At 35.5% G+C, this 27,228-nt stretch overlaps 4 protein-coding genes across 8 annotated transcripts; 3 read left to right on the forward strand and 1 right to left on the reverse strand.

The window, feature by feature from the left end:
- Positions 1-375: 375 nt before the first annotated feature.
- LOC113761982 (protein SGT1 homolog) lies at positions 376-5,145 on the forward strand. Its single transcript, XM_027305201.1, has 10 exons — positions 376-728; positions 1,341-1,410; positions 1,753-1,877; positions 2,698-2,839; positions 3,204-3,300; positions 3,409-3,474; positions 3,881-4,019; positions 4,334-4,410; positions 4,522-4,626; positions 4,847-5,145. The coding sequence occupies exons 1-10, from the start codon at positions 566-568 to the stop codon at positions 4,952-4,954; spliced, it is 1,092 nt and encodes a 363-aa protein (XP_027161002.1). The 5' UTR covers positions 376-565; the 3' UTR covers positions 4,955-5,145.
- Positions 5,146-6,708: 1,563 nt separating this feature from the next.
- Positions 6,709-9,702, forward strand: LOC113761943 (trafficking protein particle complex subunit 1-like). Of its 5 annotated transcripts, none has more exons than XM_027305144.1 (5): positions 6,711-7,247; positions 7,918-8,032; positions 8,231-8,349; positions 9,245-9,333; positions 9,462-9,702. In XM_027305144.1, the coding sequence occupies exons 1-4, from the start codon at positions 7,024-7,026 to the stop codon at positions 9,291-9,293; spliced, it is 507 nt and encodes a 168-aa protein (XP_027160945.1). In that variant the 5' UTR covers positions 6,711-7,023; the 3' UTR covers positions 9,294-9,333; positions 9,462-9,702. The 5 variants fall into 5 exon arrangements, with proteins under 5 accessions (XP_027160944.1, XP_027160945.1, XP_027160943.1 ...); XM_027305142.1 differs by having other exon boundaries at positions 6,713-7,247; positions 9,242-9,333; positions 9,450-9,702; XM_027305141.1 differs by having other exon boundaries at positions 6,714-7,247; positions 9,242-9,333; positions 9,478-9,702.
- Positions 9,703-13,677: 3,975 nt separating this feature from the next.
- LOC113760922 (UDP-glycosyltransferase 88B1-like) lies at positions 13,678-15,384 on the forward strand. Its single transcript, XM_027303674.1, has one exon. It carries the CDS (start codon positions 13,755-13,757, stop codon positions 15,189-15,191), a length of 1,437 nt encoding a protein of 478 aa, XP_027159475.1. The 5' UTR covers positions 13,678-13,754; the 3' UTR covers positions 15,192-15,384.
- Positions 15,385-22,723: 7,339 nt separating this feature from the next.
- Positions 22,724-23,350, reverse strand: LOC113762477 (3-isopropylmalate dehydratase small subunit 3-like). Its single transcript, XM_027305941.1, has one exon. It carries the CDS (start codon positions 23,348-23,350, stop codon positions 22,724-22,726), a length of 627 nt encoding a protein of 208 aa, XP_027161742.1.
- Positions 23,351-27,228: the final 3,878 nt, after the last annotated feature.

Consider the following 27,228-nt stretch of genomic DNA (forward strand, 5'->3'; position numbering starts at 1 on the left):
ATAAAAGTATACTAACAATTATTATGATCAATTGGATTTATATACTGTATTATAGAATTTTTTGAACGGATGTCTTATCACATTTATATACTATATTATAGAGTTTTTTGAATGAATATCCTATCACATCTAGTATTCAGCTAATTTATTATATATATAAATATATTAACAATTTTTATGATCAATTGAATTTGTATACATTTTTTTTATTTAATGTTGCTTATGCTTCCGTATATTTATTTAATTTTTTAAATTATGTAATATTTTTAAAAATATCACATCTAAAATATTATGTTAACGAGAACCCCATATATATATATATATATATACCCGTTAAACAAACCGAATACTAGTCTATTAGTCATTGAAACCAAGCATCGGCGGTATCTTGGTAGCGGTAGCATAAGTATTTTTATTAGTGATTGAAGTCAAGCATCGGCGGTGTTCCAGTAGAGTGATAAAGCCCTGTGCGCTTTCCCCTTTCTAGAGCCTTCTATTTTTATCTATTTGCGAGATTGTTCCTGTCCTATCCTGTCCTGCTCTGCTCTGTTCTGAGAAGCGAACCATGGCATCGTCGGATCTGGAGACCAGGGCTAAAGAAGCCTTCATCGACGACCACTTCGAGCTGGCCGTTGACCTCTATTCTCAAGCCATCTCCGTTAGCCCTACGAACGCTGAGCTCTTTGCTGATCGCGCTCAAGCCAACATCAAACTCAACAACTTCACCGGTATTTTATTCTTCCGATGAAATCCTTTTTTTTTTTTTTTCGGTTGTATATTTTTAGGAGCGACGAAATCCTTATTTAAATTCAACATACAGTATTTCTATTTAGTTTGCTATACAGTATTCCTATTTAGCTTGCTATACAGTATTCCTATTTTTGGGATCTATTCGACTAATCTATTGTTGCTTATCTACATGTTGCATATGTAGGAAGGTTGCTTGCTTCAATAGCTCAACCATCTTTTTTGGCACGTTTTGTTTCTCGTTTTAATGTCTAAAGATTTAGTTAAATGTCTGACATATAGTTTTGCCTTCTCACTTGACTTTTTTGCCACTTTTTCTCGTTGATCGAATATCACTTCATTAAACTGTTCACACCACGGTAGACAGATTTTATTATTTACTTTTATTCGTCTACTCTAGAAAATTTAATTTTTTTTTCTTGTTTGGAATTGGTAATGCTTCTTGAGTTGATAAAAGGACGAACCAACTCACTAACATGAAAGGTTTTTGTATTTTGTCTTGTATGGATGTTATGGAGGAGTGCTGGTTCAGATATATTGGTTGAGTTGTATTTTGTGTGCCCTAATACATGAATATTGATTCCCATGAGCAGAAGCTGTTGCTGATGCGAACAAGGCCATTGAATTGGATCCTTCCATGCCCAAAGCATATTTCCGGAAAGGGTGAGTATTTTGGTGCATCTCTATGCCTCTTACTTTACTGATATTCTTGGCATTGTTGCTGTTTGCGCCCAGGACTTGTTTTGTTCTCTCTGTATTTTTTAAAATTTCTTTCTTTTCACTTGAGACTTACCTCCCTTTTTATGCGGTTATCCATGTTGAAAACTTTGTCCAGCTTCCACACGGAGATTATCTTGTGGCTTCCCTTATTGGGCCATTAGAAAATCAGTTGGCTACACATATTAATTTATGGCACTGAATGAATTTCAAGTGTATACAACTGTCCAACTGCACTTCATTATGATTATCCTCATGAATGACTAGTAGCATTTATTTTCCTTGCAGTCTCGCCTGCATCAAGCTTGAGGAATACCAGACTGCCAAGACAGCTTTGGAAGTGGGTGCTTCTTTAGCACCTGGTGACTCAAGATTCAATAATTTGATTAAAGAATGTGACCAGCGCATTGCAGGTACAACTCTTCTGTTTGGCATAGATTTTAATAGCATAATGGTAATGTCATTGTCCATGACTTGTTTTTAAATTATTGGTGCCTTGTGCTCGTAGATCAATTCACATTGTGGGGATACCGGTTTCTCCTTCACAACTATGTAGCTTAATTTGACAGTTCTGCTGTTTGACATGATTGTAGTAGGATAATAGTAATGTCATTGTCCATGACTTGTTTTTAAGATTATGGACGCCTCTTGCTCATAGATCAATTTTGCGGTGGGGAAACTGGTTTCTCCTCCTTGACCACATACCTTAATTTGAAATTTATGGAATATCATGATGGTATATATCTTTTTCAAAAGAGACTTCCCCATGATATGAAGTTGAATGACAGGGTTAATAAGCTGAGTCATTATAGAATACAAAAAAAGGGTTGTCTAGGAGCATGCTTGAAAGAAAAGAATTAAAACTCCCACTATTTGTGCATGTATGTACATCTGCGTACGTTATATCAGCTCAATGACCTCATATGAGTCCATCGGAAGCTGAAAAGGCTGCCAACTGCCAAGCTCTGAAGAGAACCACTGATTTTGTTTGGCTGGGATTTTGATAGTTGGGTGTGAGTTGCACCTTTCATGCAGTCGAATGGGGCTTCTTTTGATGTCTGTCAAATGTTGCCCTTTTTTTAAAAAAAAAAAAAAAATTGTATGTATATCTTTATGTGCTTATCTCTGAAATTTTAAAGTTGTGGCTTACATGCAAAATAGCTTCTATTACATTCTAGGTAATCTTTATGTAACTTAATTTGTTTTCTGATTTTGTTTCCTTTTCAATTTAAGAGGAAAATGGAGTGTTGCCAAACAAATCGCCGGAGGCCCCAATAGTTGTTGATACAACTGCTGCAATTCCGAAGGTTGCTGAGCCAGCCATCAGTATATCCAACCAGACTACTAGTTTGTCATCTGCCAAGTCAAAATACAGGTTATTGCAAACTTGTATCTCCCTTTTCTCTTCCATATGGCATCCTCTAAGACTCGATACAACCTGTTGCAACATTGGAATGTTTACCATAGCCATGGTTGGTCAGATCTCATAACCTGGCCAATGGTTCCTCTATGAGGCAAGCCAATAAAGTATTAAGAAGTCTGTCATTAGTAGTGTTACTTTGATGTTGATTGACCATTTAGCTAATTGTTGGAAAGTTTTTTATTATACGTGCTGATAGATTCGTAATACCACCTTTTGTCGGCATGCCATTTTCTAGAGCCTTAACAGTTTGAATTGATTAAGATTCAAGTTTCTGATGATTAATTGGATACTTATGCTTAAAAATTATGTGTTGCAGGCATGAATATTATCAAAAACCAGAGCAAGTTGTTGTAACTATATTTGCAAAGGGTATACCAGCAAAAAATGTTACAGTGGACTTTGGTGAACAAATAGTATGTTCATTCTTTCTGTTGATATCTATAGATTCTTAAACATGGTTCACACCATTTAATGTTCTTAAGATGGTTTGACTTTCCTTTTTCCTTTTTGTTGCTTTGCAGCTTAGTGTTACTATTGATGTGCCTGGTGAAGATACATATACTTTTCAACCACGATTGTTTGGAAAGGTAAAATGTTAACTTGATATTATAGTTCTGGCAAAGAGATATCTGCTCTCTAGTGTCTCATAACACTTAACTGTCATATGGTAGCTGGAACTATCCTTTGGTCAATCGGCATGTTGAAACATCAGGAGACTGAGTTTTGTATGAACTAGTGTATGCATCATGGGTAAAAATATTTGCGACATGTGTCTGATTAGGAATTATTAATGATAAAAAACCTGAGTTTACTATAAATCATCATTAGACTTTTAAAGCAGTGAAACTCTGCTTTTCATTCCTGCTATTAATTTATGCACGGCCAGTGGGTCTTTGTAAATCGTGTTCTTTTTTTTATGGTGTCAGAAAATTATGTTTTTACATTAACTTTCTAATTTTTTTGTGGACTTTGGTGTTGTCTTCATATAAACAGATCATTCCTGCAAATTGCAGATATGAAGTTCTGTCCACAAAAATTGAAATCTGCCTTGCAAAAGCTGAAGCTATACACTGGGCGTCTCTCGAGTATAGCAGGGATAATGTGGCTTTGCAGAGGATAAATGTTTCATCAGGTAGGTTTAGTTGCACGAGTTCTTTGCTAGCCTGGAAATAATTGCTGTGCACTGGTAGATTGTCTGAAAATGCACCAGTAGGCCTGGTTAAGAAGTTTGTTTTTTTCCGGAAATTAAAAGTGGAACAGAAACTGGTTTTTGTGTGCTGTCTATGTTGGTTCTTTTTTCGTGAAGTCAATGTCCATGTGGTCAGGTATATATGGCTTTCTTACAGTTACTCAAACTTGAGATGCATTTATTCTCCCAAGATGTTACAGAGATAAGATATTGGTCACAGTTGATAAGCTTTACCGTCGTACCTTTGCATTTTGCAGGTAGTCAAAGACCCACTTACCCATCCTCGAGAGCAACAAAAGATTGGGATAAGCTTGAGGCTCAAATGAAAAAGGAGGTATACATGTTATCTCTGCTATTTCTATTGGTCTTTTCTTTTGCATTGAGGTGAAACGTGTAGCACATGCTAGGAAGTGTTTTGGCTGATTCACTCTGTTGACATCTTCAGGAAAAAGATGAAAAACTAGATGGTGATGCAGCTCTTAACAAATTTTTCAGAGACATATACAAAGATGCTGATGAGGACACTAGAAGAGCCATGATGAAATCTTTTGTAAGACTCTTACCTCCATTTCCTAAGAATTTCTGATGGTCCTTTCCTCGTTGCCATTTTATAACTTTCCTTTGTAGCTGTTCTATTTGAACAACAATAATCCTTGAAACTTGGAAAGATTTTCGGCCCTTGCTGAATGGGTCCTCTCAATTCAGGTTCCCCGAGTGTTTGCTTGTAACTTTTTGATGGGTTGGGAGTAATATTTTGTCTGGTGTAACAGGTTGAGTCAAATGGGACAGTTTTATCAACGAACTGGAAAGAAGTTGGTGCAAAGAAGGTTGAAGGAAGCCCTCCAGATGGCATGGAGATGAAAAAATGGGAATATTGATTTTCTTGGTGTTTTGTGACATATTTCTGTCTTTTCCTAGTTCAAATGCTTTGGTGTTCAGGACTTCTAATTTTGGTCCAGTCTGAATGAGTGTTTTTATTTCTCGTCTTCTGTTCCCCGCTGTGATGACTCTGACTTTAACTTGCAAATATAAATTGAGCGATGGTGTTTGTGAAAATTTTGTTCTTTTTATGGCCGTTACTATTGCGATTAGATTGGTAATGCTTCTTAAATTTTGTCTGTCTGCGAGTTTCCTTGGCCCATGAAGCAGTTATAGCAGAGGGTCACTAAACTGTCCAGGAATTCTGGCCATTGAATGGATTTTACTACTTCATTTCTGGGTTTTCGGTGAAAGATAAAAAAAAGGTTCGCAATAAATTGATGGTGGGAACGAAATGCAATTGATAAATAGACAAAGTCCGCCAAGACTACCCTCAGTTCATAATGTAGGGTAATCAGAAAAGCACACAAAGGAAGTGGGGAAAGGTTACCGGCCCCTAGTGGGTGAACCCTGCTCACTGGGGTTTAATCGTCCTACAAATTTAGCTCTTTCCTGCATAAAATTTTTAAGTTCGTATTAATCTCTTTTCCTCTAAAAAAAATGATTAAAACACGCGTATTCGCAATTGCACGCGGTCTACGATCGTGTATGAATTATTCTTCCCTGAGGTGTTGGGTGTACAATTTTTTTTTTGGGCACTGATATGTACCAATGCATATTAACCTTTAGTTTAGATTTGAAATTCTTGTTTTACACGTGTTATATACTCAAATCTGATTATGTTAAAACAAAAAAAGTCTACATTGATGGTATAGGAAAGTTTAATCCTTCTTAGAATGACTAAGCTACACAATTTTATTGTTAATAAAAAACTAATTGATTTTTAAGAAAGACGATACTTCCATTTTTCTTTTTGTAAGTTTCCAAAAATAGAAGGAAAAAATATGCTCAATTACTAGTATTTTCAACTAGATTGACTTAGATCATAGTTATTAAACCCAACTCGGAACTCAATCCAGAGAGGTGATCGAGTCACCGATTCAACCGTGGGCTGCATAATAGCTATATTATAATATATTTTTTTAATTATAAAAACAATATAATTTTTATGTTGGTGGTTAGACGCAGCTTAATTGATGATTTTTTTTTTTCCAATTCACCGATTGAAGCATCGGATCATTGACAAGTCAATAAGTTTGATTAACTATGTACCATATATAAAAAGGAGGAGATTAAACTAAAATCTGTCACTTTGTGATATTTCTAAATTACTTTTTATAACTAATTGTTCACTAGCTCCCTCTGTCTCTCTTTTGATTACACCCACTGCCAAACAATTATCTATTTACATTTTGCATAGTTTATTTTGGTGAATTTTTCACCATATGCATTAAAAATATATAAAATTGCCTCATAAGAATGATTTTAACAAATATTTATATAATTTTTTTGTTAGTTGTGCACACAAGAAGTGTGCCTCGGCCACTAGTAATTGTGAATACAGCTAGTCGCAGTTGTTGTTGTTGTTGTAATGTGTTGTTGTTGAATCAACTGAACGCTAGTCAAGCCAATTTGTTGGGTCATGGTGCTTGGCAGAAAGGCGTGGGAATTAAAAGATTTTGGCTACAGGGTATGGCCACGTGGGTATGAGATTTTTGGAAAGAAATTTAAAGATTCATCAAAACTCTGTACTCTGTACCCGCATAGATTGGGAGGTTTTCAGTCTCTCCACCAAAAGAAAAAAAAAAAAAGGAAAGGGAGGAATGATGATTGGTAGGTTTTCAGGAACCATGATTCCCAAATTTAATCCCAAACTTGAAAAACAAAACATAAAAAAGTTTAGCAGTAGTAAAATTTACTGCTAGTAGCCTAATAGCCCGATCCCCTCCGCTCCTCTCTAACCAGCCAGCCAGCCAAGCCAAGCCAAGCCATTGTCCACTACCCTTCCCCGGCCCCTAGCTGTCGCTGCTCATCCCCGTTCCTCCCATCCCCCTGTTGCTCAACTCCACTAGTATCGCCCAAGGATAAAAGCAAAAAAAAAAAAAGGAAAAAAGGTATCTCCCAAAGCATGCAATTTTTCGGAGGATCCGAGATCAGTCCATCGCCGCCGGTCCCGACTGCAGCGGGGAATAACGCCCACATGCTATACGTGTTCAACAGGAATGGAGTATGTCTGCTGTACAGGGAATGGAATCGGCCACTTAAGACTCTCAGCCCCCAGCAGGATCACAAGCTCATGTTCGGTCTCCTCTTCTCTCTTAAATCCTTGACTGCCAAAATGGATCCAACTAGGTCCGTTTTCTCCTTCTTTCTATCACATAATTCTGGAATTATTTTTTCGTTTCTAATAATTAGACGACCTTTTTCTTTTGTTGATTGATTCAACTTACGTATTGGTTAATCCCAATTCCCCCCCCCCCCCCGCCAATAATCAATTTGGCCTCCATAACGTGCATTAGCATTACAATTTTTCTTTTCTAGCTTTTTAATTCCCAAAAAGATGATCCATTTCTCCAACCAGACTGTCAGGCCATTGTCAAGTTTAAAATGAGGTTCATGCCTAAGGAGAAAGATAATAATCTGCCTCATGATCACAAGTACTTTGATAGGCATTACTAAAGTTTGGGTATTCTTTTGTAATGGTGTTAGTCTTTTGATAAAAGAAGAGTGATTGAAGAGTATGCTGGTGTTAAAACACATGTACATTTGTTGATGTATATAAAGAAGTTCATGAGTCAATATGTGTGCACCTTAAATGACCACCCACAGTAGCTGCTTGATGGTGTGATGTGAGAATTTTTACCAGAAAGGATTGGTCATTTTTTGGTCAAATTGAAAGTAATCCTGAATACTAGTTTTGCATCTCATTATTGTCCTGGTCTAAAAATGTTTCTCAATCATATCTTTGAAGACATACTAATAAGAGTGACTTTCTTACATTATTGTTTGATCTCTTTGGCAGCGCTGATAAAGGAAATCTTGGAGTGCCACAATTACCTGGACAGGGATGTTCGTTCCACAGCTTCCGCACTAATACTTACAAACTTAGTTTCATGGAGAGTCCATCTGGGATTAAGGTCTGTCCAGATGATTGCATGAGTATATATGCTTGCATTCATATAGATGGCTATGTAGCAAGAGTATCAAGACATTTATCTGTTGTCTGACTATCACTTGCTGGCAGTTAGCATAACTTTTTTCCATGTCAAGTTGAAAAACTCTCTCTTGTTAACATTAAAAATCTCTTATTCCCCATGTATTCATTGGTTTTACAGATCATCCTGGTAACTCATCCTAGGACAGGTGATTTAAGGGAATCCCTCAAGTACATATACAACTTGTATGTCGAGTACGTTGTCAAGAATCCACTGTACTCACCCGGAAATCCAATTAGGTAAGTCGCAGGGTGTCATGCAGTACTTAACACAGAATGATTAATGGCTGATATATGTGCATTGTCAATTCTTTCCTGACTTATACCGGTTATTGTTTAATTCTTTGGCTGCAAATGTGTAGGTCTGTGTGCATCTGGTGATGCAAAACTAGTTTAAATTTTGTTTTGTTAACTTTTTAGATCTTAAATAGGTCTATGTGTTTCATGCGTGGAAATTTTTGTCCCATTACTTATATGGGGTTCGACCTGCACATCTAAGTTGTGATTTGAACTTAAACAGTGGATGTTAAACGTGATGTCTCATAAATCTACTGCTCTTTCTTCAAAGTTCAAACTTCACTTTTGTTGTTTGTTTGAATCAAATAGGGTCTTTTATAGTTTTTGGAAAGACACATACAAAGGTTTTAATGTAGTTAAAGCCAGAGAATGATGGACTGCTGAAGGAAAGTCTCTCTAGTACCTAGTTTAGTGAGTATTTAAAGGAATTAACTGCTTCCATAAGCTGCCAGATATTTGGCTGTTGTTGACATCTCTTCTACTTTGTTGTGAAACCTTTCCACCTATTTGCTTGGGAAGATATTTATTTTAAAATCTCATCGAATAGATTTTTCCCTTGTCTTTCTGAAAAAAATCTTTTGCACCTTTTCTTTTCCTATTTTTTGTGGGATGTAGTGACATGTAATAAGGCTGCATGATGGCTTCATACATGTATTCTGATGATGCGTCTTATGCATGTTTCCTGCACGTGATGGATGTGTTCATAGGTCAGAACAGATTATAATGATCTCTGTTCATTACACTTGGAGGCAAATATATAATTTTCGGTTTCTGTTTTCTGGCAAAAAAAATAAAGGATGCTAAACTAATTTTTTTCTTCATTTTTCTTGGGCAGAAGTGATCTATTTAATTCAACTCTTGATCAGTATGTTAGAGGCCTTGGATGATATCAATGTATTGCTAGACAAGCCTCTGATGTACGCGAAGGTATTTTAGGCTGACTTTATTTCGTCTGTCTAGTATCAATTGTGTTCTAGGAAAATGAATATCTTCTACTTAATTAACTTAAAGATGTAAAATGCTGATTTATGACTAAACTTTAGCTTTGCTGACAGATTCGTGATGCTACAGGGGATCTTTCCGTTGCTTCATATCCAGTTGCACTCTCATTCATTGGTGTTAAACTCTGAAATGATAGAAGCCATTTTGTTGGTAGATGTTGCTTCATATTGATAGCAGATGTAAACAGGAACAGTTGAGTCATATACTGCTAAGGTGTTTGCTCGTAATCAATCATGTAATGCATATCTTTTATAAGACGTTAATTGAAAAAAAAGAGGAATTATATTGTTTGTTTCAACTAAAAAACCCTTGATGCTTCTTTTTGATTTATTGATTCCCTTTCGTATCATAGCTTACTTTTGGTACACGGATTACTCTGATCCCCTATGGATCTCAGCTTGTTTGCCTTGGGTCCATCTCTTTTTCTTTTTTTTGTCAGCAAAAATACATTTGTATAACCTACTCTATCCTTATCTAAGGAGGAAGGGGAGCCTAAGAAGGCTGTGGTAGTAGGCTAGTGGGTATACAGACCCAACTAGACCAAGGGAGTGCTGTGGCACAATCTTTAGATTTTTTTTCGCTGCAGGTGAGATTGGAACCCTCACTTACAGTCTGAGGAGGGACTTAAGCCCCTCCCTGGTGACCACTGAGCCATTGGCCCAGTGGTTCCTTGCGTCCATCTCATTTGGTGGTTTTTGGAAAGAGAAAGCCCATTAATTAAGATCCAAGTCAACTAGGACTTAGAGAAAAAAAATTGATAGAGATTTCTAAAGACAAGGACTCGCTTTTCTTGAGTTGGGGGAAATTAGAAAGAGGTGTCAGCATGTTGATGTTGTACGATAATTGAAAGGGATATTATCAGAAACCTCCCCAGAGGTTTCTCTTAATATTATTTAGTACCCTTGAAGTTTTAAAAATAATCACTTACCTCCCCTAATAATTACAAAATGATTGCATTAATCCTCACTTGATACATAATTCACATATCAAATAAATGGAACTTGAAAAATTAAAGGAAAAAATACGTCACTTTCTTATCTTTTCCCTTTTTTCTAATATTCTCTCTTATTCATTTTTTCTAGATAATTATGGAATTTTGAATTTGTAAATTATAGTAAATTGAATTTTGTTTATTTTTTTCATTTTATGATTGTGATAGAGTTGAGTATAATTTCTTTGTTTAATTTGAGTTATTTTTAAAAAAAAATGATTTAATACAACTTAAAAGTTTGAACCACGGATTGAGAAGAGGTTAAGAAAAAAAATAATGTTCATAAAAAAATGATTTTGAATGTACATAGTTGAATTGATACTAGCGCATTTCTTTACAAATATCATTTTTGTTTTTCAAATTTATATTTTTATGGACTATAAATTTGTGATGTGGTGGTCCTACTAGAGATTTGTTTTCAGATGGTGGTTTTCCTCGGAGCAAGCAAAGTGATTTATGAGTGTTTTGTTTATCAAAATGAGTAAAATTATAGTTCAGGGTTTTTAAAATTTTGTTTCACAAATAATAAAAGTAAGAGAAATAAGTGATGTTTTTAAAACTTTACAAATATTCCCCGTAATAGTTGCCGCGGTTTTCTGCTCAATAGTCTGGGGTTTTGCTTTTGCTTATTAGGAGCTCTACGTGCACTAATTATGAACATTTTGTAGGCTTTGGAATCTTTCTATGGTATTTTTCCTGTGTTCTTTGTTAGGGAAACTTTGGGTTTGAATTTTTAGTGCTAATTTATATAGATATGCCCATGCATATAATTTGAATATTTTGGTGATTTTTTTTACTTAAGGGCTTTTAGAAAATAAGGTTGCATTTGAAAATCAAAATAATAAAAAGTGCCCTCTCAACCTTTATCCCCAACCATAATGAGGTTACTTCCAAAGCAGACATGATTTAACAGCAAATTTCTTGAAATAATGATTAAAAAAAAAGGTCAAAAAAAGAATGTCTTGTAAAGGTGTTTTTCTTGTTAGATCGAGTCTATTCAAGTAATTGATAAAAAGTTATATGGCCGCTATGTCCAATGAACAAGGTGGGCAACATTTCTATACTTTTAATCTAAAATAGCTTGTTCTGTCCAATGTACAGGATTTGATTTTTTAAGTGGTTAGGATTTGATCACTTAACATTTAATAATATATTTTTATCTACTGAAATATTAAGTGTGTAAATTTTATGCTATTTCATTTGATCCAACCATTAATTCTGCCCGATCTAATGATCTGCACAATTTATTAGACATACTATTAATAGTTAGATTTGTTAAAATTAATAGTGGAGTCAGACGGAATAGTCCAAAATTTATAATTTTGATAGTTTAGTGGATAAAAATATACTATTAATAGTTAAGTGGTCAAAAATCGACTATTCAAAAAGTTTAGTAACTATTCAAATAATTTGCTCTTATTTATTTTACGGTCCTTGGACCAATTTATAAATAAAGAATATATTTTTTTAAGTGATCACCGTATCCAATGGACATGACGGGCTTGTTATTTATTTTAAGTTCTCTGGACCAATTGATAAATAAGGAAATTTTCTCTTTTCTAAAAGTGGTTGCCGTGTCCAGCCTCCTTTTCTTGAGTAAACTGATCAGTCAAACTGAACGTTATACTCGCTTGTTATAGTGGCAAAAACCTTTAAAACCCAACCCTTCAACAACCTTTTCGACCTTCATTCTCCGTATGCAATTTAAAGTTAATTAAAGCAAACCAAAAACAGAAGCCACATGGTCCATTTTGTTTTATTTTATAAAAATATGAATTAATTTATTAATAAAAGAAGGTTAAAAGTTTAATGAATATAAAACTAAGGATGAGATTTAGGTAAATTTAAAATGTAAGAAAAATAATAGACTCGTATTTTATAAAAATATGAAATGTAATTTTGGTAAATTGTTAATTTATGATATGAATAGGATGAAGAGGTTAGATGAAGTTTTCAAAAAAATATATATTATCTTATTATTTCATCAAAATTATTAATTTAACTTGTTATTCCAAGTCGAGATGAAAAAAATTATTATTTAATAGAAGATATTAATTTATAGAAGTTTACTGTATATTTTACTCTATATCGTTGTGTGTGGGTCATTTTCTTAGTGTTGAATTTGTTACATCTCTGTTATCAAATCCTCGGTCTATGACAAATGTTGAAGTATCAAGAATTAGAGGTCTTGGATTCAAGTCCCTTGCCCCTTCTCGTGATTTTTAAAAATTTTCCTATTATAAGATAATTACCATTTTGTATGCAACGCGTTGAATCCTAATTACTCTATATAATCTATAACTTTTGTATTTCTCTGTTCTAATTATATTTCAAGTTTGGACTTTTGTTTTCTCTAGATAGGAAAAAAATTAAAAATCATTAAAAACTTTCTTGCTCGTAAGAAAGTATAGTATTAGAATTGTGTCACAACTATTTTGCTTTATCTAAATGTAAATCGAATTTGTATTTACTAATGTATGATTAAACCTAATTGTACAATAACTTAAAAACCGGCCAGCATATTCAGTATTTTAAATTACAAAAAAAATGCCAGTCGCGTCCAGTGGATCCAACGGGCATATAACAAGAAAAGCACCTCTACAGGATCATATTTTTCCAACCTACCTTTTGTTTTTCTTTAATCAAAATATAATTTACCCTTCATCAACAGACTATTTAAGAAAAGTGTTTGCTGGACATACTTTTAGTTAAATCAAATATAAACCTCTCTGAGATTCCATTGAGACGAGATTTGAGGAGTTCTGAGGAGGATCCAGGCAAATTTTTTTGAAGGTGGAATTTTTGTTAGATTGTATCTTATGGACTACTGAAGGCAGTTTAGGGTTTCAAGAGAAAATGACAATGCCGTATGTACTTCTGTAACCTTCTATAAACCAGTAGCATTCGCACGGCAAGAGGGGCCAAGGGGAAAGGGCAAAAAACAAAAGAGTCCTGTGTATTTTAAGGTTTCACCAGAAAATAATAATAATGACTTATTTGCTTATGTAACCTATTAGTATTATTATCGTTAAATTTATGATATATATATATAATAAAATTTACATAATTATTATTCTTTCACAGTATATTGACTGGACTTTTTTCTCAAAGACCCTTCCGGGCGATGTACGACCTTTTTGACGGTGACTCGACTTTCGCTCAAAGACAAGTTGATGTTGCATACGGGGACTTGACAAAGAACAGTCAGTTGATTGCATTTATTGGCTATGGAAAGTAGAAGGGAGTTACTCTCTATTTATTTGGATCTTGGAAATTTGAAGCTCTCAATTGGCTCAAAGAGTTGCGTAGTTTTTGTGGAAATTGGGTGTACGAACACATAGAGAGAGAGAGAGAGATGGGGAGCAATCCTACAATAGTTCTGTATCCATCTCCAGGCATGGGTCACCTGGTTTCCATGGTAGAGTTGGGTAAGTTCACTCTCAACCACCACCCTGGATTGGCTGTTACTATTCTCGTTGTGAACCCGCCATACAACACCGCAGCCTCCACTGCTGCTTACATGAATCGCATTTCTGCCACCACCCCTTCCATCACTTTCCACCACCTGCCCTCCCCGCCTCTTGACCCTGACTCTTACCCCTCCTTGGAAGCTCTCCACTTCGAGCTACTTCGACTCAGCAACCCTCATGTTCACCAAGCTCTGCACTCCATCTCCTTGACAGCTGGAATCTCTGCATTCATCATCGACTTCTTTTGCACCTGTGCCCTCTCTGTTGCTACCAACCTTGGAATCCCGACTTATTACTTCTTCACTTCCGGCGCTAATTGTCTCGCTCTCCTCCTTTACTTACCCACGCTCCACCAATCAACAAACAAAAGCTTTAAAGACCTGGACGAACTTTTACATGTTCCTGATTTACTGCCGATACCACCACGAGACATGCCAGTTCCTTTGCTGGAAAGAACGTCTCCTGAGTATGCATTTTTCTTAGATGTTGCGACGCAATTGGCAAAATCGTCCGGGATCCTAGTCAACACGTTCGAATCGCTCGAACATAACATCTTGAAATCAATCTCTCATGGAAAGTATGTTCCGGATGGCCCCACTCCGCCTGTTTTCAGCTTAGGACCTCTGATTGCATCAGACAACGGGAAAGGTGGAGGTGCAGCAGGTGTGCATGAATGTTTGAAATGGCTGGATATGCAACCAAGTCGAAGCGTTGTATTCTTGTGCTTTGGGAGCTTGGGTCAATTTCCAGCTGAGCAACTGAAAGAGATAGCCATCGGGTTGGAGAGGAGCGAGCAAAAGTTCCTGTGGGTGGTGCGCAGTCCGCCTTCTGAGGACAAAACCAGCCGCTTTCAAACTCCACCCGCCCCAGATCTGGATTTGTTGCTTCCCCACGGGTTTTTGGACCGGACAAAGGGTAGGGGTTTCGTGGTGAGTTCTTGGGCGCCGCAGGTGGATGTGTTGAATCATGGGTCGGTGGGTGGGTTTGTGACCCACTGTGGGTGGAACTCAGTGTTGGAAGCAGTCTGTGCGGGTGTGCCTATGGTGGGGTGGCCACTTTATGCTGAGCAGAAGCTGAATAGGCTGTTCTTAGTTGAGGAGATGAAGTTGGCCTTACCAATGGATGAAAGTACGGAAGGTGGGTTCGTGAAAGCGGCTGAAATCGAGAAGCGAGTTAGGGGGTTGATGGATTCGGAGGAAGGAAAGGTGATCAGGGAAACAGCCCAGGCAAAGAAGGAGGAAGCAAAGCAAGCAATGGCTGATGGGGGCTCATCCATTGTGGCATTGGCCAAATTGGTAGAATCCTGGAGGAAGCTGGAGTAAGCTGGGAATTAGCCGCATTTTCTTGCACCAGTCTCACTGCAATAATAAACTAATAAACCCTATGGATGGATATATTTTGTGCGTTTAATTTGTTACTGGAAGGATTTATTGTTATTTGAATGTCAACAAATATATTTTGAGTATAACGTATGACAGTATGCTATTGTTTAGTTTATGAGGAGAGATTTTTCAACAGAGAGTTTTTAATCCGAAATAGTAGAATCTGAGTTAAGGTTTTGAGGCTTTCCTCTGAATCCTCGAAAACGTTAAGTCGCAACCCAATTAATAATTCTTTGGATCTTTTCCCAAATGAGTTCTGTAGATAACTCGGTGCAATGTTGCAGTGAGTGTTTGAGAGCAGCGTCATCATGGGAGGCACTCACTCATGTCTCGGCTTTGGATTGGTCCTAGACCCGCCCTTGCGGCTGACCCTTGCTGCTCCTAGCTAGGAGCAGTTGCCACAAAGTCTCCCAGGCATGCATCATCATAAATTTAAAATTTTCTCTCGTTGCCAACTCAATAATCCCAAACCGGGTCGGGTCTTCAGGTCAGATTCACTATTTATTAATGTTTTTTTCCCCTAGCAGGAGATTTTTATGTTTTGCAGAGTTGAAGAGAGAAGGAAGAAAGAAAAGGGCTAATTTCTTAAAATATACATTAAAAAAAAAAATCATCAAATGTAGCTCTGACAAGGTGTTTCTCAAACTATATCTGCCGTACTAATTCAGCACAGTAGCAAAATAAATTTTTTAAATTGTTCCGGCGCAATTATTGGTTTTCGGAAAAAGTTAGATTCTACTTTTTTTTAAATTTGCCTGCCCCTACCGTGCCCAGTCAGCACTGCAGGGAGACAAGCGATCAAAAAACAAAAAAGGAGCCAGGCTTGTGGTGGTTGCAAACTTGCGATACATTGCGTTGTTGTGCAATTAGTTGCTGTAACTACTGGTGCGCCTAGTGGGGTTACACGAGGTGAGCAAGAAAGACTTTGCATTATTCTTCTACTGGTGATTAATTCCTACACATTTATATGTCTTCCCTTAATTAGCTTGCAATTTTTCAGGGATATCTACAATAATAGTCTGTTTGGATTCAGATTAAAAAGTAATTTTTTCATTTACAATACTACAGTAATACACAAACAAAAACAATTCCAAAAACATCATATCTAAACAATATATAAAAAATAACTCCAAATATACAAAAAATATATTAATATATAAATATTATATATAAAAAATATATTTTGTTTAAAATATATTTATATATATTTATAAATATATTTGCATATATATTTATGTAAATATAAATATATTTATTTACATATATTTATATAATTTTATAAATATATTTATATACATATTTATGTAAATATATATATATTTATATATATTTATATCAATTGAAATAAATATTATTTATTTATATATTAATATTAATATTTTGTTCAAAATATATTTATATATATTTATAAATATATTTATTTCAATTTTGTTTTATAATATGTATATTAATATATATTAATATGTATATTATATTATAATGAAAATCCGGCCCGATTCACTTATCGGTTTACCGGATTGATCGGTTCGACCGCCGGATCAGGCCAAATTTAATAACTATGATTGCCACAAAGTCTCCCAGGCATGCATCATCATAAATTTAAAATTTTCTCTCTTTGCCAACTCAATAATCCCAAACCGGGTCGGGTCTTCAGGTCAGATTCAATATTTATTTATGTATTTTTTTCCCTAGCAGGAGATTTTTATGTTTTGCAGAGTTGAAGAGGGAAGGAAGAAAGAAAAAGGTTTGAAAATTGAACCATGAATTAATCTTATAATAATATCACTTGACTGATGTCCCGGTATGTTGACTTGAGGACTGATAATTCTTCGTCTTGATATATATATCACTTGACTGATATATATTTTCTTGATTAAAAAGGACATGCAACTTGTTAATTTGAGTACAAAGTTATGATTAGGTGATTTGGTGGTATCCGAAACCGTCTGACTCGCATATGAAGATGACGCACCTTTTGAATACCTTTTATTTCTGATCTCATAGGTTATATGACAAAACATACCAATTTACTTGTCTTTTATACCTTTTTTTGGGTTAAGTCAAGATTTATTAGGACAATCAACTAATGCAAAATTTGTTTTCTGGGATCAATAATTAAGCCAAATGCTTTTAAACATTTAGGTTAATCCTTTTTGCTACTCATTGGCGTCAGGTGATTGCTGATTATTCTTGTTGATTAGTGAATATTAGGATCTTGGTTATTTTTACAAGAAAAATAATGGGTATATATATATATGACATATATATGATGTTATTCGATTCAACTCCAAATCAAATTCGATCGAATCTATTGACCCTTAATCCTAAACTCGATTGAGTCTCCGACTCCGAAAACATAGTTTTTTTTTTTTTTGGGTAATAGCAAGACATGAAGTTAAGACAGTTGATGCCGCTAACTCCAACACCATCATATGAGCTGTGTTCAGCTATTTTGAGTTGTTGTTGGGCCTTTGTGTCTTCTTTCAACTCCAGTAATAGGCTTTTGTTGATTAATTTAAATCTAATCCCAAATTGAACTCCAAAAGCCGGCAACTCTTGAAGCTAACTCAGAGACTTAAATACCCAACCCAAACCCCTCCCAGAACCGATGTGGGATAACTAACCTAAAGGGGGAACCCTGCTGCTAAGTGGGATACTACCATCCAAGAACCCAATCCTAGAGTTAGTTGTCTTCTTTCAACTTCAGTAATAGACTTTTGTTGATTAATTTAAATATAATTCTAGATTGAACTCCAAAAGCCTGCAACTCTTGAAGCCAACCCAGGGACTTAAATACCCAATCCAAACCCTTGTTGGGCCTTTATGTGGTACTACTAATTGGTAGACACAAACACAGGCAAATTAATTATTTACAGCTTTCAAATTGATTTGTTGTCCTTTTGGATAATACTACTAACTCAAATCGAATTAGAAAATCACTCATATACGTTCATTAATCTAGTACTTGTACTTATCGAAGGAAGTAATTTCTTGAATAAAATGAGAAAGTAAACAGAAAAGTTTGACATGAATGATAAATAAATAAATAAATAACGCAGCGCAGTTCATTCATCAAGCTACAAGTCACCGTAGTTGGATCATGAATGCCACAAAGTTGAAGAAGGTTCTTCTACGGCCTTGGTTGGTTTCGATACATAACCAGAGTTTGTTTTTGGGCTGGAAAAATCACACAGTCATTTTGCAAAAATGGGCCAAATTTAGAGAATGGGCTTTTCTCACGTGGTCGGGCATGTCAACGTTTATTCCATTATGTGATATCTTTCGCTATGGACCACAAACAAGCATAGCTTTGATTCCGAGCTCTTCCCATTCCCGATGCAAATTCTTCTCCACGTTGTTACTAAATGGACGCTAAAAGAAGATGAAAACAGATATTTTGGTCCAGTCTGAATGAATGTTCCCCGCTGTCATGACCTTGACTTTACCTTGCAAATATAAATTGAGCGATGATACTTCCATTTTTCTTTTTGTAAGTTTCCAAAAATAGAAGGAAAAAATATGCTCAATTACTATAGTATTTTCAAATAGATTGACTTAGGACCATAGTTATTAAATCCGGTTAGGAGCTCAATCCGGAGAGGTGATCGAGCTGTGGGTTGCATAATAGTTATATTATGTAATATTATAATATATTTTAAATTATAAATACAATATAATTTTTATGTTGGTGGTTAGACGGCAACTTAATTGACGATTTTTTTTTTCGATTCACCAATTGAAACGTCGGATCATTGACGGGTCAATAGGTTTGATTAACAATCCAACTCGATCCTATGATCCGTTCACCGAGTTGACCAGTTTAACTGTTGAGGCATGTCAAGTTTTATAACTATGGCATTTGAACATATTGGTAAGTTAGAGTGTTTATAAAAACAGTAATAATTATCTATGTACCATATACAAAAAAGAGGAGGTTTTTTTGTGTAAACTAAAACCTGTCACTTTGTGATATTTCTAAATTAGTACTTTTTATAACTAACTATCCACTAGCTCCCTCTTTCTCTTTTTTTGATTATTACCCACTACCAAACAACTATCTATTTACATTTTGCATAGTTTATTTTGGTAAATTTTTCACCGTAGGTATTATAAAAAATATAAAATTGCCTCATAAGAATGACTTTAACAAATATTTAAAAAATTGTATATAATTTTTTTTGCTAGTTGTGCACGCAACAAGTTTGCCTCAAACATTAGTGTGATTGTGAATAAAACTAGTAGTAGTAGCAGCAGCAGCAGTTGTTGTTGTTGTTATTATTATTATTATTATTGTTGTTGTTTTTTTGGTTTGAGGACTCCAGGAAAACAAAATATAGAGGGGTTGAGATTTGAATCAATTAAACACTAGTCAAGCAAAAGGCATGGAAATTAAGTTTTGGCAACAGGGTATGGCCATGTGGGTATGAGATTTTTGGAAAGAAATTTAAAGATTCATCAAAACTCTGTAGTCTGTACCCGCATAGACTGGGAGGTTTTCATTCTCTCCACCAAAAGGAAAAAACGAAAGGGAGGAATGATGATTGGTAGGTTTTCAGGAACCATGATTCCCAAATTTAATCCCAAACTTGAAAAGCAAAACATAAAAAAGTTTAGCAGTAGTAAAATTTACTGCTAGTAGCCTTATAGCCCGATCCCCTCCGCTCCTCTCTAACCAGCCAGCCAGCCAGCAAGCCAAGCCAAGCCATTGTCCACTACCCTTCCTCGGCCACAAGCTGTCGCTGCTCATCCTGGTTCCTCCCATCCCCCTGTTGCTCAACTCCACAAGTATCGCCCAAGGATAAAAAAAAAAAAAGGTATCTCCCAAAGCATGCAATTTTTCGGAGGATCCGAGATCAGTCCATCGCCGCCGGTCCCGACTGCAGCGGGGAATAACGCCCACATGTTATACGTGTTCAACAGGAATGGAGTATGTCTGCTGTACAGGGAATGGAATCGGCCACTTAAGACTCTCAGCCCCCAGCAGGATCACAAGCTCATGTTCGGTCTCCTCTTCTCTCTTAAATCCTTGACTGCCAAAATGGATCCAACTAGGTCCGTTTTCTCCTTCTTTCTATCACATAATTTTGGAATTATTTTTTTTCGTTTCTAATAATTAGACGACCTTTTTCTTTTGTTATTGCACTTGACGCTTGATTCAACTTACGTATTGGTAATCAATTCCCCCCCCCCCCCCCAAGTTGTTCTGATAATCAATTGGCCTCCATAGCGTGCATTAGCATTTACAATTTTTCTTTCTAGCTTTTTAATTCCCAAAAAGATGATCCATTTCTCCAACCAGACTGTCAGGCCATTGTCAAGGCAGTTTAATACGAGGTTCATTGCCTAAGAGAAAGATAATAATCTGCTCATGATCACAAGTACTTTGATAGGCATTTACTAAAGTTTGGGCATTTCTTTGTAATCGTGTAAAAAACAAGAGTTGATTGATGAGCATACTGGTGGTAAACACATGTACATTTGTTGATGTATATAAAGAAGTTCATGAGTCAATACATGTGCACCTTAAATGACCACCCACAGTAGGCAGCTTGATGGTCTGATGTGAGAATTTTTACCAGAAAGGATTGGCCATTTTTTGGTCGAATTGAAAGTAATCCTGAAGACTAGTTTGCATCTTCATCATTGTCCTGGTATAAAAATGTTTCTCAATCATATCTTTAAGACATACTAATAAGAGTGACTTTCTTACATTATTGTTTGATCTCTTTGGCAGCGCTGATAAAGGAAATCTTGGAGCTCCCACAATTACCTGGACAGGATGTTCGTTTCACAGCTTCGCACTAATACCTACTAACTTAGTTTCATGAGAGTCCATCTGGGATTTAAGTCTGTCCAGATGATTGCATGAGTATATATGCTTGCATTCATATAGATGGCTATGTAGCAAGAGTATCAAGACATTTATCTGTTGTCTGACTATCACTTGCTGGCAGTTAGCATAGCTTTTTTCCATGACAAGTTGAAAAACTCTCTCTTGTGAACATGAAAAACCTCTTCTTCCCCATGTATTTATTGGTTTTACAGATCATCCTGGTAACTCATCCTAGGACAGGTGATTGAAGGGAATCCCTCAAGCACATATACAACTTGTATGTCGAGTATGTTGTCAAGAATCGACTGTATTCACCAGGAAATCCAATTAGGTAAGTCGCAGGGTGTCATTCAGTACTTAACATAGTATCATTAATTGGCCGATATATATGCATTGTCAATTCTTTCGTGACTTATACCGATTATTGTTTAATTCTTTGGCAGCAAATGTGTAGGTCTGTGTGCATCTGGTGATGCAACGAGTTTAAATTTTGTTTTGTTAACTTTTTAGATCTACTGCTCTTTCTTCAAACTTCACTTTTGTCTCATAAATCTACTGCTCTTTCTTCAAGGTTCAAACTTCACTTTTGTGGTTTGTTTGACTCAAATAGGGTCTTTTATAGTTTTTGGAAAGACACATACAAAGGTTTTATTAATGTAGTTAAAGCCAGAGAATGATGGAATGCTGAAGGAAAGTCTCTCTAGTACCTAGTTTAGTGAGTATTTAAAGGAATTAACTGCTTCCATAAGCTGCCTGATATTTTGCTGTTGTTCACATCTCTTCTACTTTCTTGTGAAACCTTTCCACCTATTTCCTTGGGAAGATATTTATTTGAGCAAATTACCAGGGTAACTACTAGATTTTTAAATAGTCAAGATTTGATCACTTAACAATTAATAATATATTTTTACCCACTGAAATATTAAGTGTGTAAATTTTGTGCTGTTTCATTTGATTCAACTGTTAATTCTGTCAAGATCTAAAAATTCACATAACTTATCAGATATACTATTAATATTTGGATTTGTCAAAATTAATGGTGAAATCAGATGGAATGATTCAAAATTTATATGTTTAATAGTTTAGTGTGTAAAAATATACTATTAATAGTTAAGTGACTAAAACTCAACTATTATTTAAAAAGTTTAGTGACTATCCAAATAATTTGCTTTTATTTATTTTAAGGTCAATGACCAATTTATAAATGAAGAATATTTTTTTTAAAGTGATAACCGTGTCCAATGGACATGACGGGTTGTTATTTATTATAAGGTTCTGGACCAATTTATAAATAAGGAAATTTTCTCTTTTCTAAATGTGGTCGCCGTGTCCAGCCTCCTTTTTTGTTTTTTTGAGCAAACTGAATCTCGCTTGTTTCTTCTCCCAAACTCTTATAGTGGCAAACCTTTAAGGGAAAATCGCCAATTTAGTCCCTAAACTTTTTTTTTCTGTCGATTTAGTCCCTATACATTATTTATAGCCAATTTAATCCCTAAACTTATATTTCGGTTCCAATCAAGGAGCTTCACGGCGGAGCCACCGCATAATTTCCATCAGCTTCCCAATCGAGCAACCCAGAAGGGGTATTTTCGGAACTTCCATTCTGGAGCCTTTACCAAAATTAACCGAAACAAAAGTCCTATGAGAAATACCCACCCAAAACCCAAAATGAAAACAAAAAAATTTCTCCAGTCGCCACAGAATTCTTGAAGAAAATCCTCGCATAAGATTCCGCCACCACCGCTGCCACTCCTGCCGCGCCTAGCGCCACCGGGGCGTGCTTACGAGACGACCCACATCCGAAATTGTCACCACCGATGACGATGGAGTAATTCGATTTGAATTGATCCGGTTCAACAAAACGGGCCTGGTAGGAAGAGGGAAGTCCGGTTAGAGCATAGGACTTGAGCTTTTTGTATTCTTCCGGGTTGGAGAGGACCAGGGTAAGATACTTGGCGGCAATGATTTGGTCAGTGTCTATGTTGTCGCCGACAACGTAGCAGATGCCATGAAAAATGGAAGCGGTGACGGTGGGAGGAGGAGTGGTGGAGGCGTTGGGGGGAGTGATGGCGGAAAGGGGCTTGTGTTGGAAATGGGGAAGAGCAGAATGGGAAATGAGGGGTTTAGTGGAGGGATAGTTTGGCGAAATTGAGGCGAATTTGAGGGAGGAGGGTGGGGAGAGAGAGGTGGTGGCAGCGGTTGAGGTGGTGGGAAATTTGGCGGTGGCGGTTGGGTTTGATGGGATGATTGAAGCTGAAGCCACCATTTTGTGAAACGTGTTAGAGTTGTATTTTAGTGGGTGTTGTGCGTGTTTTTGTGCTTTCTGAAAGAAGTGCATCACCTTGGGTGTTTCTTGTACGGGCTCTAGCCTCTGAGGGCTTCTTTCTTCTGCCCGGATCAAGGGCAGCGCCGCCCTTTGTTACTGGTATTCCTACTTGTGATTCTCATTTGCATTTATTCTATCAATTGGTTGGCTGAAGATTAAGAAGATTTAGATGATAAAACACAAACATGGGATGCATTCAGATTTTTTAGTGAGAACTTTTCAAAAATTCTTCCAAGATTCGAAAGAAAGCCACAAGGCCACCACCCCTCTTCTGTGAGAGCTGAGCAAGAAATTTTTGCCCAAGAAATTTTTTTGTTTTCATTTTGGGTTTTGGGTGGGTATTTCTCATAGGACTTTTGTTTCGGTTAATTTTGGTAAAGGCTCCAGAATGGAAGTTTCGAAAATACCCCTTATGGGTTGCTCGATTGGGAAGCTGATGGAAATTATGCGGTGGCTCTGCCGTGAAGCTCATTGATTGGAACCGAAATATAAGTTTAGGGATTAAATTGGCTATAAATAATGTATAGGGACTAAATCGACAGAAAAAAAAAAGTTTAGGGACTAAATTGGCGATTTTCCCAACCCTTCAACAACCTTTTCAGCCTTCATTCTCAGTAAGTCCGTATGCAATTTAAAGTTAATTAAAGCAAACAAAAAACATAAGACGCATAGTCCATTTTGTTGCTCCTCGCTTTATATTCTTCAATTTGCTACTTGATTGACTCTAGATGCATAAAGCTACCATTTTTCTATGTATAATACCAACTTAATTTATACCATTTACTACATTTTATAGCCAATCGGTGTACCTCTTTCGACCTATAAAAACAAACTTGCTCACCACAGACGCCCAAGAGTTCATAACGAGTCGGATAGTATCTTTTAACTACTACAGTAAAATCTGTATAAATTAATAATTTTGGGACCTTACAAATTCTATTAATTCAAAAAGTATTATTAATTAATCAATAAATTAATAATTTATTAATTTGTTGAGTGTACTTACAAATCCAAAGAAATACTCATTTAATCAGCTAAAGCTTTATTTTATTTTATAAAAAATGAATTAATTTATTAATAAAAGAAGGTTAAAAGTTTAATGAATATAAAACTAAGGATGAGATTTAAGTAAATTTAAAATTTTTAAAAAATAATAGACTCATATTTTATAAAAATATGAAATGTAATTTTGATGAATTATTAATTTATGATATGAATAGGACCAAAAGGTTAGATGAAGTTTTCAAAAAATATATATTATCTTATTATTTCATCAAAATTATTAATTTAACTTGTTATTCCAAGTCGAGATGAAAAAAAATTATTATTTAATAGAAGATATTAATTTATAGAAGTTTACTGTATATTTTACTCTAAATCGTTGTGTATGGGTCATTTCTTAGTGTTGATTTTGTTACATCTCTGTTATCAAATCCTCGGTCTATGACAAATGTTGAAGTATCAAGAATCAGAGGTCTTGGATTGAAGTCCGTTGCCCCCCTTCTCATGATTTTTAAAAAATTTCCTATTATAAGATAATTACCATTTTGTATGCAGTTGAATCATAATTACTCTATATGATCTCTAATTTTTGTATTTCTCTATTCTAATTATATTTCAAGTTTAGACTTTTGTTTTCTCCAGGTAGGAAAAAAATTGAAAATCATTAAAAACTTTCTTGCTCGTAAGAAAGTATCGTATTAGGAATTGGGTCACAACTATTTTCTTTATGGTTTTAAATATAAATCAAATTTGTATTTACTAATATATGATTAAACCTAATTGTACAATAACTTAAAATCTACATGACTTGTTATGTGATTTTCAAAAGAACTCGACGGCAGCACCGGAAAAGATTTTACTTAGCTTGGGGATGAAATAAAAAGTTGTTTCCAGCACTATCATGTATTCTGATCATATCAGTTCGCTCAAAAGGCAAAAAAAAAGAAAAAAAAAAAGAACCTTATTTATAAATTGGTCCCTGCTACAAAATAGATAACCGGCCAGCATATTCCGTATTTTAGATTAAAAAAAAATGCCAGTCGTGTCCAGTGGATTCAACGGGCATATAACAAGAAAAGCACCTCTACAGGATCATATTTTTCCAACCTACCTTTTGTTTTTCTTTAATCAAAATATTCCAAGAAATTTACCCTTCATCAACAGACTATTTAAGAAAAGTGTTTGCTGGACATACTTTTAGTTAAATCAAATATAAATCTTTCTGAGATTCCATTGAGACGAGATTTGAGGAGTTCTGAGGAGGATCCAGGCAAATTTCTTTGCAGGCGGATTTTTGTTAGATATTGTATCTTATGGACTACTGAAGGCAGTTTAAGGTTTCAAGAGAAAATAACAATGACGTATGTGCTTCTGTAACCTTTTATAAACCAGTAGCATTCGCACGGCAAGAGGGGTCAAGCGAAAAGGGCTAATTTCTTAGAATATTCGTATAAAAAAAAAACATCCGTCAAATAAAGCTCTGACACACTCTATTTCTCATTCTAGACTCAGCACGGCAGCAAAAATAAAATTTTCATCCGCAGTCTGACAGCATAAAATTCAGCAGGGGTCCCCTTGCATCCGTGCATAGTCAGCACGGCTGCGGCTGACACTTCTCACCCCTTGGTACTTCGGGAAAAAAAAAGCTAGGGGTTTGGTTTTTAAAGTTAGGTTGCTTCTAGTGTGGAAAGTACAGTGAACTCTCTACCGTGGGCAGATGAAGTATTAACAAGACAACTCAGGTGGACATCTTTCACATGTCAATTGGGGCCCAATTAAAATAAGGCAACCGGCTGTAGGGCTGCCTTATTGTCACCTAGGTTTCTTTGAGTGCTTCATCTTAATAATAGTGTGCTATATTTACACAATCTTCACATTTGCTATTTATTTTTTTTGTTTAAAGTAATTTATCCAACTTTTATCATTTAACATTTTTCCCTTTCTTTTGCTCTATTTGAATTAACTGTTTTTGGAGGTGTTTTATAAAAACTTTACTGTAACTGTGTATATGAAAAACTTTTACTGTAGATATTTTTTGGATTGTTTTTAGAGGTATTTTTAAAATATATTTTCGAGTATTTTTATAATTAACAATTTTTTTGGGATTTTTTTAAAATATATACTGGCTCTGTTTCTATATATTAATATTTATTTTTTTATATATATAATATTTTTTATTTCAATTTTGTTTTATAATATGTATGTATATTAATATATATTTAATATATTTATTTATATAAATTTATATATCAATATACATACATATTAATATATTTTTTTAATATATATAACAATATACAAAACATATATTTTTGTATATTGTTATCTACCTATATAGTACAAGCACGAATGAGTTTTGGCAAAAGAGTGGTTGTCTGTTGATGTGTCAAGCTCTCATTGGTTCAAATGTGGTCGTCCTCCTCATGCCAAAATCACGTGCCCAGCTAGAGAAATATTGGAGAGTTTTTTTGTTGTTGTTGTCCGAGAATAAGGCCCTTTGCTTTTCACTAAATTTGTTTCCAGCAAGCACCATTTCTCTGGTCAACAGATGACCATGTGAGTAAGCTTTTGACGGTTGGTGATGGTTTGATTGATGACAAGTGTTGGTGATGGGCTCAATGTGGGTTGGCATGATTTTACGGATTTGCCCTTCTTTTAAAATCAAATGCAACGTTGTGTATTGCTGAGCTTCTTGCTTGCCTCTGTGCTTTGGTGAGAGAAATTTCAGGTCTGCTATAGAGAGCTGCCAAAAACCGCCTTTTTGCTCTTTCCTTTGATTGAAATGACTGAGAACTCTTTGTTTCTACGATGTATGC

The sequence above is a fragment of the Coffea eugenioides genome, chromosome 2 (assembly GCF_003713205.1).
Source record: "Coffea eugenioides isolate CCC68of chromosome 2, Ceug_1.0, whole genome shotgun sequence".
In the NCBI taxonomy this organism is placed as follows: domain Eukaryota; kingdom Viridiplantae; phylum Streptophyta; class Magnoliopsida; order Gentianales; family Rubiaceae; genus Coffea; species Coffea eugenioides.

Excerpts from the sequence above, each read along its gene's own strand:
- LOC113761982 (XM_027305201.1), top strand. The coding sequence starts at position 566 with ATGGCATCGTCGGATCTGGAGACCAGGGCTAAAGAAGCCTTCATCGAC. Across the intron at positions 2,840-3,203 it reads TCTGCCAAGTCAAAATACAG|GCATGAATATTATCAAAAAC; the intron begins GTTATTGCAAAC and ends TATGTGTTGCAG. Across the intron at positions 4,411-4,521 it reads AGGCTCAAATGAAAAAGGAG|GAAAAAGATGAAAAACTAGA; the intron begins GTATACATGTTA and ends TGACATCTTCAG.
- LOC113761943 (XM_027305143.1), top strand. The coding sequence starts at position 7,024 with ATGCAATTTTTCGGAGGATCCGAGATCAGTCCATCGCCGCCGGTCCCG. Across the intron at positions 7,248-7,917 it reads GCCAAAATGGATCCAACTAG|CGCTGATAAAGGAAATCTTG; the intron begins GTCCGTTTTCTC and ends TCTCTTTGGCAG. Across the intron at positions 8,033-8,230 it reads AGAGTCCATCTGGGATTAAG|ATCATCCTGGTAACTCATCC; the intron begins GTCTGTCCAGAT and ends TTGGTTTTACAG.
- LOC113762477 (XM_027305941.1), bottom strand. The coding sequence starts at position 23,350 with ATGGTGGCTTCAGCTTCAATCATCCCATCAAACCCAACCGCCACCGCC.
- LOC113760922 (XM_027303674.1), top strand. The coding sequence starts at position 13,755 with ATGGGGAGCAATCCTACAATAGTTCTGTATCCATCTCCAGGCATGGGT.